This window comes from Octopus bimaculoides, chromosome 28, assembly GCF_046866305.1.
Source record: "Octopus bimaculoides isolate indiv1 chromosome 28, ASM4686630v1, whole genome shotgun sequence".
Taxonomy (NCBI): Eukaryota; Metazoa; Mollusca; class Cephalopoda; order Octopoda; family Octopodidae; genus Octopus; species Octopus bimaculoides.
Genome location: NC_142955.1, coordinates 21,242,914 through 21,256,067, shown reverse-complemented (window position 1 = coordinate 21,256,067; position 13,154 = coordinate 21,242,914). Strand labels below are relative to the sequence as shown.

The 13,154-nt window shown below is 38.5% G+C and overlaps 1 protein-coding gene across 4 annotated transcripts in view; it reads right to left on the bottom strand.

Annotated features, from left to right (window-relative positions):
* Window positions 1-13,154, bottom strand: part of LOC106872574 (ribosomal protein S6 kinase beta-1) — a 42,606-nt gene that overhangs the window by 13,640 nt on the left and 15,812 nt on the right. For all 4 annotated transcript variants that reach the window (XM_089344847.1, XM_089344844.1, XM_089344846.1 and 1 more), the window contains exons 2-12: window positions 12,485-12,513; window positions 10,535-10,652; window positions 9,147-9,215; window positions 8,602-8,673; window positions 7,871-8,004; window positions 7,492-7,592; window positions 7,127-7,217; window positions 6,226-6,316; window positions 4,414-4,455; window positions 2,906-2,971; window positions 747-809 (exon numbers count right to left, since the gene is read on the bottom strand). In XM_089344847.1, the coding sequence (XP_089200973.1) occupies window positions 747-809; window positions 2,906-2,971; window positions 4,414-4,455; window positions 6,226-6,316; window positions 7,127-7,217; window positions 7,492-7,592; window positions 7,871-8,004; window positions 8,602-8,673; window positions 9,147-9,215; window positions 10,535-10,652; window positions 12,485-12,486 (849 nt within the window). In that variant the 5' untranslated portion in view covers window positions 12,487-12,513. The remainder of the gene's footprint in view (window positions 1-746; window positions 810-2,905; window positions 2,972-4,413; window positions 4,456-6,225; window positions 6,317-7,126; window positions 7,218-7,491; window positions 7,593-7,870; window positions 8,005-8,601; window positions 8,674-9,146; window positions 9,216-10,534; window positions 10,653-12,484; window positions 12,514-13,154) is intronic.

Below are 13,154 nucleotides of genomic sequence, written 5' to 3'. Positions count from 1 at the left end.
GTGTGTATGTGTGTGTGTGTGTATGTGTGTGTGTGTGTATGTGTGTATATATATATATATATATACACACACACACATAGAAAGGGGGAGGGAGAGAGAGAGAGAAAAGAGTAGGATAAAGAGAACAAGAAGCAACATTGAAATACAGAAATTCAGTAAAAAGAACAACAACAACAACAACAATAATTTTTCCGAATCGATTTTGCAGACTTTTCCAAGATGAGAACTTCTCTATACAAAAGGCCAAGTCCCATGTCACCATTTTCATTTGTTGTTTCTGTCATATTTCGAAACCAAAGTGAAAGTAGAAGACTCTCCTCCAAGAAGGTGAGTGGCAGGAGAGAAATTAAAACAGGACTGAAATGGGAGTAAAAAGGGGGTTACACTGGGCTGAGTGGCAGAATAGCAAAGGGGCAACAACCAAATCTCTCCTGCAACAAACTCCCTCCTATCTTTAAAACAGGGACCAAATGAACCAGTGAGGGAGCTTCCATGTAGCCATTTGCTTGTTACTCAATGTAACGACCAAATCTCTTCATCAATAAACTCCCTCCTATCTTTAAAATAGGGACCAAATGAACCAGTGAGGGAGCTTTGATATAATCACTTGAGCCTCACTCAAGTAAACTGCTAAATTTCAGCAGTAACAACAATAACAACAACAACAACAACAGCAGTAGCAATAACTCCTCACCTCAAAAGAAAAAAAGAAAAAAAAAGTTAAAAACAAGAATTCAGTGACCAACCTTGATGGGCCGTGAATCATCCTTGCCACCTCCTAACCGTTCCTCTGGGTTCTTCTTCAAGAGCTGGACAAACAGATAATTACTTATGAATAAGAGGATCAATTATTTATGTACAACAACAAGGTGTTCGTTAAGTGGAAGTGTTAACGACTGGTAACATTATTCTTAGAAAGTGTGTGTAAATATATTTTGTAATAAAACAAAATCTTTCCATTTCCTCAGGTAATATTCCACCAAATATTCGGCCAAAATATCACCTGAAGAAATGAGTGGCTATGTAACAAAACAAGTAATGTTTAGCACCAAATCAATATGGGTGTTTGATATTACTAGTGTTTTTAACCCCAGGAAGAGCCCTCCTCCAGCTGCTTATTGATGCAGTCTGCACCCTGTATATATTGCAAGCAGGGGAGCGAACTCTTACCGTCTTCTAGCAGGTGACAGGATCACCAGACTGAATGGTTTGAGGCTATTTGTGCCAATATTCAGTGGTGAACACCTGGCTGCTAGAGATGGTGGGAATTCACTCCGGCTTGCAATATCTGGAAAAATCAAGTGACAATCAGTCACTGATCTTGCAGCGAGCAAAGCAACTAGTTAGAAAATCTTCACATAGTTACTACTTTCATCTCCCCTTCACATTGTCTAACTGGTGACTTTGCTTATGGAACAATACAAATTCACATAATGTCATCTCTTAAGTTATGCAATAAACTCATATATCGAAACAGGTGTAACTTAGAAGTTCAGCAAAAAGAGACCGATAGAATAAGTACAAGGCTTACAAAGAGTAAGTCCTTGTGTCGATTTTCTAGACTAAAGGCGGTGCTCCAGCATGGCCGCAGTCAAATGACTGAAACAAGTAAAAGAGTATGTATATCCATGTATTTCTGTATTTGCCCCCCCCCCCATCACCACTTGACAAATGGTGTTGGTGTTTATATTCCCCGTAACTTAGCGATTCAGCAAAAAAGAGCGATAAAATAAATAAGTACTGTGGTCAATTCATTCGACTACAAATTCAAGGTAGTGCCCCAGCATGGCCACAGGGAAATGACTGAAACAGGTAAAAGGTAGAATATATATATATATATATATATATACATATATATATATAAAAATGACAGGCTTCTTTCAGTTTCCGTCTACCACATCCACTCACAAGGATTTGATCAGCCTGAGGCTAGAGTAGATGGCACTTACCCAAGGTGCCATGCAGTGGGACTGAACCTGCAACCATGCTTATACATGATAATAATAATAATAATAATAACAACAATATATATATTCTGATTTAAAGCGACGTTTATCTAAACAATTGATGGGGAAATGAGCTAATGGAGGCCAGAACCAATTTTCAGTCAATTGTTTATATATAAATGTCACTTTAAATCGTAGTGTATATATATATATATATATATATATTATTTACATTATTTACATTTGACGGATATTTGTCCTCATCTTGTTTGTTGTTAACACAACGTTTCGGCTGATATACCCTCCAGCCTTCGTCAGGTGTCTTGGGGAAATTTCGAACCTGGGTTCTCATTCCTAACGATGTTACTATTATTATATTATTATTATTATTATTACTATTATTAATCAGGTCGCTGCCGTGAATCGAACTCGGAACCTTGGGGTTAGTAGCTCGCGCTCTTAACCACTACGCCATATGCCCGTGGGCAATTATGGGGTGAATTTTAAGGCTTATAAATCTATTATTTTTCTATCCTTCCTCAATACCGGTTCCCATATGCTGTTCATATCTGCACTCGGTCTGCTTAGGAGGTTGTTGTGTCCTAGCATATGTGCTGCTTCTTTTAGTTTTCGTATTTTCCAGTGTTGTTCCCTGTCTATTATTTTAACTTCCTCATCTCTTAAATATAGAACTGTATATATATATATATATATATATATATTTATTACACATACATTGTAAACACATTCATTTAGCATGTCTATTACCAGACTATGTATGCACAAACATACGTATTTGGAGTATATATATTTAGTTTGTACATGTGTGTGTGTATACATGACAGTGGGACTGAACTCAGAACCATGAGGGTGGGAAGTGACCTTAACCACAGAGCCATACCTGTGCCTATAAACACACACACACACACAGAAGAGAGTATATGGAGAATAGTTCTTACCTTTTTGATAAGGTTACGCGCTTCGTTTGTCAAATAGGGAGGAAAATTTAATTTACACTTTAATATCTGCAGAGAAAAAGTTCAAAATAGGCAGAGATATAATTAGATCATTATTATTATTATTATTATTATTATTATTATTAATGAGTTTTAAACAGAGGTAATTTTCCAGTTTCGGGAGGTAAAAAAAAGTAAATAAAAATACAAGGGAAATAACTTAAGGTCTTACTAGTATTATCCGTACTCTCCCCACCCCACCCGTTCGCGAGCGCGCATTCTTCATATTCGTTCCCAGCAAGTTGTTTTACACCTATTACACTAATTTATTTTTTTATTTTTGAGCTCGGGTCAAACGCTTTAGTTTGACCGTTATTTCCCTATACTGGAAGATTACCGTAAGTTGTTGTGCAGCCGGTTCTATGATATTCAATCACGTGTGTGATTTATATATAAACAGCTAAAAAAAAAATCACATTTCAGAGTAGTACGGATAATGCTAGTAAGACGTTAAGTTATTTCCCTTGTAGTTTTATTTACCTTTTTTACCTCCCGAAACTGGAAGATTACCTTAAACAGATTACGAAACATTAAATATGCAATATTATGTTTTAACAAAGTTCGATTTCAAAGCTTGATTACTTCGTGGTTAGGATATAAGCAGTGAAAACGGTATCAGAAAACGGAAATTCAACTTCGTTCTGAACAGAAACTAACATGTTTACGTTGTTTATTGGATAAAAAAATTTTCCACAAGGCGGCAAGGGGAGAGAACTCATGGGCGACAAATTGCAACAACAGCAGAGATGATTTAATAAGCAAAAACCACCACCACCACCGCTTAATATCCCAGGTATTAATATAAACTCTCACCCACTCGCTGTGGACCTTTGTCTAAAGCCCTCAATAAAAAATATATCGCATCGTATTATGAATATATATATACGTTTGTGTATAATTATTATAATTATCAATGTTAATTCTCTAAATGAAGTATTAACAGTAACTGCACGATAAAGTGTAGTATATTGCCACTTAAGTGTGGCTGACCCCTAGGGGTGGATGTTACTGTTGCTTTTAGCCCCAGGAGGACATCTCCTCCAGGAGAATATATATTATAATTATATAAAAAGTAAAATAGAAACTGCTGCAATAATCCTCCCTTCTCAACACATGTAATATCTATGTGTCTATGGGTATGTTTGTACGTAAATATATATGTGTGTGTGTGTGTGTGTGTGTAGGTATTCCTCATTTCTATACCTTTTCATTCCTAACCCTAACCCTACAATAATCTTAAGATAGATTGATTTTTTTTAAATTCCACTATTATTTCTCTTTCGATAAACTTTCTCCTGCCTCTGTTAATACTTTATCTAATAAGAATAATATAATACACCTAATAATAATAATAATAACTGATTCCTTTGTATGCATATACATTTACATACATACACACTCAGACAGCAACAAAACCAACAAAAATATTTTTGAATTTTAAAAAAACTTACTTTTTCAATGGTTTTCTTTCTGTTAATTGATGTGAATGGTGGCTGGAATGATTGAGATGGTATAGATTGGTATATATATATATATATATATATATATATATATATATATATATATATATATATATATATAGGCAAACAATTCACAAGAAAAATAATTTATGAAAAATTAATTAGCGAAGATTTTGTTATTATTTAAAAATTGATAAAAACGGAACCAATAATATGGGTTTTTTTGGGCCTGCTGTATATATATATATTAAAGGAGACAAAACCAAAAAGGGCAATAAATTCATTGGAACATCTATAATCACTTTGCGAAAGAATGACAGAAATTTTGCAGAAACACTTACCTGAGCAGTCAGAGATTGGTCTTATTACCATTGTCTGAGAGGTAATAATTTATTCTGATAGAACTATTAAAGTGAGTTGACCAGACATATCAGTTAAAAAGGAGCTACACTGAGAAAGGGTCTTTAAAAAGGAGCTACACTGAGAAAGGGTCTTTAAAAAGGAGCTACACTGAGAAAGGGTCTTTAAAAAGGAGCTACACTGAGAAAGGGTCTTTAAAAAGGAGCTACACTGAGAAAGGGTCTTTAAAAAGGAGCTACACTGAGAAAGGGTCTTTAAAAAGGAGCTACACTGAGAAAGGGTCTTTAAAAAGGAGCTACACTGAGAAAGGGTCTTTAAAAAGGAGCTACACTGAGAAAGGGTCTTTAAAAAGGAGCTACACTGAGAAAGGGTCTTTAAAAAGGAGCTACACTGAGAAAGGATCTTTAAAAAGGAGCTACACTGAGAAAGGATCTTTAAAAAGGAGCTACACTGAGAAAGGATCTTTAAAAAGGAGCTACACTGAGAAAGGATCTTTAAAAAGGAGCTACACTGAGAAAGGATCTTTAAAAAGGAGCTACACTGAGAAAGGATCTTTAAAAAGGAGCTACACTGAGAAAGGATCTTTAAAAAGGAGCTACACTGAGAAAGGATCTTTAAAAAGGAGCTACACTGAGAAAGGATCTTTAAAAAGGAGCTACATTGAGAAAGGATCTTTAAAAAGGAGCTACATTGAGAAAGGATCTTTAAAAAGGAGCTACATTGAGAAAGGATCTGCTGCCATCCCCACATACAGGCTTGTCCTTTACAGGTGCAGGTGCCACATAAGGTGCACTTGTGCCAGTACTGCATAAGCACACCTGTGCCAGTGGCATGTATAAAAGCACTTGGCACATTCTGTAAAGAGGTTGGCATTAGGAAGGGCATCCAGCTGTAGAATCCTTGCCACAACAGATACATGGAATCCGGACAGCTCCCTGGCTGGCCAGCTCTATATCAAACTGTCCCACCCATGCGAGCATAGAAAACAGACATTAAATGACAATGATAACATTGATGACAATGATTAATAAATTGTCTCCTAATTAATATGGCTGTCCCCGAAGACAACAATTTTTCAGAGTAAAGAACTCAAGAGAATCCAGAAGTAGAAAGACTTCAGTATGGATGTTGTCACAATGTGATAAAACTAAAACCACCATGTCAACTCTTATCAAGGGGTCCCCTTTAGGTATGAAAGAAAGGAACAGAGAAATTCAGAAAGATAATACCAGGAAAACCATGCTTAAAAGAAACGCCAAAAATAGACTTCACTGAACATAAAACAAGTAGAGTATTTTGGCCAGGTATGGTCAGTTTCAATACTGGTACCGAAATTGAAACCATGAGCTTATGACTGGGATGCCAACACTCTAAACTCTGGGCCAATACCAAAGACAATAGGATGAACAATGGTTCAGAGCATTATAATTAATCGACACTTACTGATCCTGTTAACATATCATACATTAATGCTCCGAGACTCCACCAGTCAACAGCTTTGCCATGACCCGTCCGCATCAGAATCTCTGGAGCCCTGCAATGAAGAGGAGAAACAGTGATTTGGGGTTAAATGCACAACAAAGATATGTATTCATACACATGAGCACAGAAAAACATGGAACTTATGCAGGAAATGTGGACCACAAAGCAACCATTCAAGTGTGATCGATGTCAGTATCGCTTGACAGGCCCTCTTGCCAGTGGCACGTAAAAAGCATCCCCTACACTCTCGGAGTGGTTGGCATTAGGAAGGGCATCCAGCTGTAGAAACTCTGGCAAATCAGATTGGAGCCTGGTGTAGCCATCTGGTTTCACCAGTCCTCAGTCAAATCGTCCAACCCATGCTAGCATGGAAAGCGGACGTTAAACGATGATGATGATATCATTATCATCATTGTTTAATGTCTGCTTTCCATGCTAGCATGGGTTGGACGGTTTGACTGAGGGCTGGCAAGCCAGGAGGCTGCACCAGGCTCCAGTCTTATCTGGCAAAGTTTCTACAGCTGGACGCCCTTCCAAACACCAACCACTCCGAGAGTGTAGTGGCTGCTTTTTAAGTGGCCCCAGCACTCTAGGACAACCTTGATAACATTGCCTTAACATCCATATTTTCAGATGAATTGATTTGAATAATATTTTCTTCAACAGAAATGATCGTCGGCTTTGTAGAGTGAAATTCTACAATTAAAGCTGTGATTTAATCCGTTCTTATTTTTGTTATATACATATATATTTCAATGCGTACTTCCATACCCATATTTACATATATGCATACATACATCCCTACACACGACCACAACACACACGTGTATCTCCACCCCTGTCAGCCTATTCGAATACTTACATGTATTCCACTGTTCCACAAAACGTGTGCGTTATCCCACCATCTTGAATCGATTCTTTACACAACCCAAAATCTGTTAGCTTGATGTGACCTGGCAAGAATCAAAGAGCAGTTCACAAAGTTAGGCAACCTGACAGTAATGTTGGCTTCTCGGCAAAACTGAAGGGGTCACAAAAGCAGAATTAACATTGGGGGAAAAAACAAAAACAAAAAAACAATACATGAAAATTATGATCACCAAACTATGCAGCTACAGACTTGGCTGTGCGGTAAGAAGCTTGCTTCCCAACCACATGGTTGCAGGTTCAGTCCCACTGCGTGGCCCCTTCAACAACAACAACAACAATGAAGGAGGACCCCCTTACCTAAGATGTCCAAAAGAACATTTTCTGGTTTCAAATCTCTGTAGATAATTCCGAGAGAGTGGAGGTGCTCGAGGGCCAGACAGATCTCTCCCAGGTAGAAACTGTAAAAGAAAAAGAAAAAAAAAAAAATTACAGGCCATTTTGTGTCTTTGTGTCTGTGTTTGTCCCCTCACCACAGCTGGACAACTGGTGTTGGTGTGTTTGCATCCTCATAACTTAGCGGTTCGGCAAAATAGACCAACAGATTAAATACCAGGCTTAGAAAATAAATACTGGGGTCGATTCGCACCTCTCACCACCTATATGCACATACACACACATATATATATATATGGTAGTGGTGGTGGGAGGGGATGTATGTGTGTATATGTATACTCACCAGGCACTATCCTCCATGATTATTCCTTCCTTCTCCAACTGTGTGAACAACTCCCCCCCAGGCAAATACTCCAATATCAGGTACAGCTTGCCACCAGTCTGGAAGGCATACATCAACTTCACGATGAACGGATGCTACAAAAGAAAAAAAAAACACAAGTGACACATGAGTGAAGTGACACATGGTAGACATGGGGCAGATCTACTGAGGTGTCTAGACATGTGTGTAAACATGCATACATACACATCATAGACACAAGCGTGGCTGTGTGTTAAGAAGTATGGTTCTGGGTTCAATCACAGAACTATGTTGTAGACAGGAACTGAAAGAAACCCACTGTGTGTGTGTGTGTTTATGTGTGTGTGCGCGTGTGTGTGTAATATATATATATATATATATATATATATATATATATATATATAGGGTGCAGCAAATAATTTCTATAGTTTATAAAAGTAATTTTCTATTGAACACAAAATTTATTGAATTACTTAAAGAAATGGATAATAAACTGAAGAAAAAAAATTGCAAGAGGCAAGCATTATGAATGGAAAGAATGAGACGTGTATGAGGGTAGAGAAGGGGAGATAACTTCGTGGCTCATATGGATGATCAGTGTAACATGCAGGTGGAGAGGACAGTATTAGGAATGAAAGATGGAGGACAAGTGAAGCGGTGAGAAACTAAAGTAAAATGAGGAAAGAGAAAGAAGTAAAGAATAACACGCGTACCTTGACGGCTTCCAGTATGTTTCTTTCTGCTCTTGTGTGAGCAGTGTCCTTTGCATTTCTTGCTATTGTGGCCTGGAGAAATATATAGAATAACATGGGCATCAAACACAATGTCTCTGTTGAATTTGTTGACAGAAAGGTAGGTGCTTTTATTGTACATTCCACTGACCCCTATCCTAAAGGCAGGACAAATGGAAGGAAAAATTTAGTTATAAGTGAAAAAATATAAGCTCCCCCACTGGTTTATATGGTCCCTATTTTAAAAGACAGTAAGGAGTTTATTAAGAGGTGATTTAGTTGTTACATTGAGCAAGGGTCAAGCGATTACATAGAAGCTCCCTCACTGGTTCATGTGGTCCTTATTTTAAAGATAGGAAGGAGTTTGCTGAGGGAGAGGTTTGGTTTATTACATTGAGTAAGGAGCAAATGATTCCATACAAACTCCCTCACTGGTTCATGTAACAGAAACACTCGTGATGCTGACAATAATGAAAATGGATTCTGAAAAGAAAAGATGAAAGAAAGAAGCAGTGACCACTACAAACCTTTTTAAGTACCTTCATTGCAAAGATCTGACTTTTGTCATCTCCCGACACTTTACGCACTTGGAAAACCTGTTAACATAAATGACAAAAAGAGTTTCTATTTAATATTATTGTTATTGTTATTGTTGTCATTTAAGGCAGTGAGCTGGCAGAATTGATAGCACGAAGGACAAAATACTTAGCAGCATTTCATCCGTCTTTATGTTCTGAGTTCAAATTCTGAGTCACCTTTGCCTTTCATCCTTTTGGGGTCGATGTAATGAACTAGACTCCTCCAATAGAAAGAATTATTATCATTATTCTTCAATAATATTATTTTTATTGCAAGCTTTCACTGCCCTACTGAGTACAGCTCTATGTACCTTGGATACGGATAGTGCTATGGTTTTCTTTGCACTGAAAGTAACCCACATACCTGCTGTTTTCTCTATGTTATATTCCTGTAATGCAATCAGGAAACCTTCAATTTCTTCTGAGTTCTGAGTTTGTCTCATCCAATGCTGGAATGATTTCCCCTTTCTTCAACTTTCCCCAGTGTTGGTCATGTAAGAGCTTTCCTAGAATCCCAATTTCAGTCGACATTTTTCACTTCTTTCCTTATTTCTTTTTCTCTTTTTTCTCCAATTTCTTCAAAGATATTTCTTATTGCATCCTTTCTTTTTTTTGTATGTTTTTGTGTTTGTATTATATTTGTTTGGTCAAAATCAATTTCACCCTTCATCCTTTTTATGGTTACTGAAATAATTATCACTTGAGCACTGTTAGGGGTCACTGCAATCAACTAGCGTCTTTTGCCAAAATTCCAGGCTTTCTGCCCCCAGCAAAAAGGATTATTATTATTATTATTATTATTATTGAGTGAGAGAGCAGTGCATGCCATGCTATCAAACTGACACTGGGGTACGGCAGGCCCATGCATCACAACCATATGTGCGCAACATGGTGATTTTTTATACCGAGATAAACAGTGCATGACCTTGCAGGTGGAGTGCAGTTAGAATTTTCTTCAGGTCGAGTAGCCCACCCCGCTCAAAAGGTCCCTGAATAAGGGTTGTTTAAGGATGTTGAATGAAACACCCAGGTTCTCAGAGGTGAATTATCCAAACCTCAAAGAATTCCTCTCAACACATGGCTATCATGTTCCCCCACTACTTCTGCTTGTGATCAGTTTGAACAGAAAACAGATAATGACCAGCTTAAATGCTAAATGTCTTTCCTCCTTCCACCACTGAGTGGGGGAGAGAGGGAAAGAAAGAAAGAAAGAAAGAGGGGATAGCATCAATCAGTACTCTTCATTCTATTCTCTTCCCTGTGAGCAGAGTTCAAACCCTGGTCTAGACTACACTGCACCCATGTCCTCCATGTTGGATACGGGAGATATCACTTACCTTTCCATAACCTCCTTTGCCAAGAACTCGTAGAAGCTGGAAGTCTTGTGGACCAACTTTGTGCTGACCGGGATTGACCGTCTCATCAGACAATTCAACAGTCTCCATATCACCATTCCTATAATAATAATAATAATAATAATAATAATAATAATAATAATAATAATAATAATAATAATAATTATAATAATGATGATGATGATTTTAATTTCGGGGGAGGGAGTAAATTGATTATTACCAACCCCAGGGTACAACTGGTCCTTGGTGGAATTTGAACTCAGATTGTAAAAACAGATGATTAGCTGCTAAAATATTTCACCTGGCATACTAACGATGCTTCCAGCTTCCTGCCTGAATCGTAATCATCCTGAACTCTTCTCCCGTCAAAGACAATGCATGAGCGTTCAGCGTTTGCTGAAGGACCTGCACAAATGGTCACTCTGTACATTAAGCTCACTCTTTCCATCAAATCCATATTTACCTGAACAGGTTGACATGCGTCAGGTGTTGAAGTGATTACAGTGCAATGCGAGCTGAGGTGTTTTGCTCAAGAACACAATGCACCACCAGATCTAGGAACTGAAACAACAACATTGCAATCCTGAGTGCAACGCCCTAACCACTGAGCCATGAGTCCTCACCTTGAACTAATAATAATAATAATAATAATAATAATCCTTTTTACTGAAGGCACAATGCCTGAAATTTTGGGGGAGGAGACGAGTCAATGACATCAACTTCAGTATGCAACTGGGACTTAATTTATCGACCCTGAAAGGATGAAAAGCAAAGTCAACCTTGGTGGAATTTGAACTCAAAAAAGAAGCAACAGGTGAAATATCGTTAGGCATTTTGTCCAATATGCTAATGATTTTGCCAGCTCAACACTTTGATAATAATAATAATAATCCTTTCTACTGAAGGCACAAGGCCTAAAATTTAGGGGAAGGGGATAAGTCGATTAAATCAACCCCCATTCACCTTCAATAAAGGTAAAGAGTAAAGATGCCTTTTGGTCATGAATGAGAATGGGGTTGAACCGAGAAAGTCCCCCTCCGAGACACAAGTCCAGGCAAGATGGTTTTATGGAAGACCAGCAGTCGCTCATGCATACCAGCCTCTCCTCTCCACGGGGCAAAGGGTAAAGGGTAAAGGGCCGCTTTGGTCATGAATGACTGGGGGATTACTGTAGAATTAATTAATCTGATGTCGTACAAGCACAGAGACATTGTAGACCATATTGCAGTACTGCTCACATGTCTGAGGCGGGGCTGCTGTCTCTCCCACACAACACACAGCTGTGTGAGCAACATTGAAATACGGTCTAGGATGTATGTGTGTGTGTGTTTGTGCATATGTGTTTGTGTGTGTGATTGTGTGGAGGCACAATGGACCAGTGGTTAGGGCAGCGGACTCCCGGTCGTAGGATCGTGGTTTCGATTCCCAGACCGGGCGTTGTGAGTGTTTATTAAGTGAAAACACCTAAAAGCTCCACGAGGCTCCGGCAGGGGATGGTGGCAAACCCTGCTGTACTCTTGCTGTACACGTGTCTGTGGGGTGCTCAGCCACTTGCACGTTAATTTCACGAGCAGGCTGTTTCGTTGATCGGATCAACTGGAACCCTCGACGGAGTGTGTGATTGTGTAACAGCAGACCTGTCCCAGGTATGGTCGTAGCACTTCCATTCTCCCTGGCTGCCAATGTCAATGTCTGCTGCACTGAAGTCTGGGAACCTGATTGACAGGATTGACAGGATTGACAGGCCAGCTTCTTACACTTTATTCAAAGATATTGATCTGCTTTGGTTGGGTTGTTTTCCTTTTTATCCATAATTTTTTTCCATAATCTTAAATGTACATATGCACATTCATACACACACACACACGCACACCTCAACAACACATGCCTGATGGCACCAAAATTTGGTCGTAAACAGAAACAGGTACTCACATCTCCAAATGTCTGGAAGGAGGTGCATCCTGGAAAAAGAAATAACAATAATAATAGTAATAATAATAACAATAATAATGATGATGATGACAATCCCTAAAGGTCTGTACGGCTGAATAGAAGAAACAGGCATAACACCCAGTTTAGTACAGCTGCAGAAAAAAGTGTTATTAGGGACAGCTCGGATACCTAGGAGGGTTCTTGGCATCTAAGGTTACTTGTTGTAGCCCGATTAGAGGGTTCTTTTCTTTTCCAACAGTCTAATCTGTTGAGTGTATATGAAAAATAATGATGATGAAGATCTTAACTGATTGGAAGTGTTACCATGTACATTGTTTCGTCTTGGTATAAAAAGATGGGCTACTGCAAATATTCTGCTTAATACCACAGACTTGCTTGTCAGTTGTTTGACCTTAACTAGTTGAGCATGTCCCTAAGTGGCTGACGATATGTACATCCCTGATCATGAGCAGAAGTAGACGGGGAGCATCATAGCCATGTGCTGAGAGGAATTCTTTGGGGTTTGGATAATTCACCTCTGGAAACATGGGTGTTTTGCTCAGCATCTTTGAAACAAAACTTATTCAGAGACCTTTTGAGCAGGATGGGCTACTCGACCTGAAAAAAATTCTAACTGGGCCCCACCTGCGAGGTCATGTGCTGTTCATCT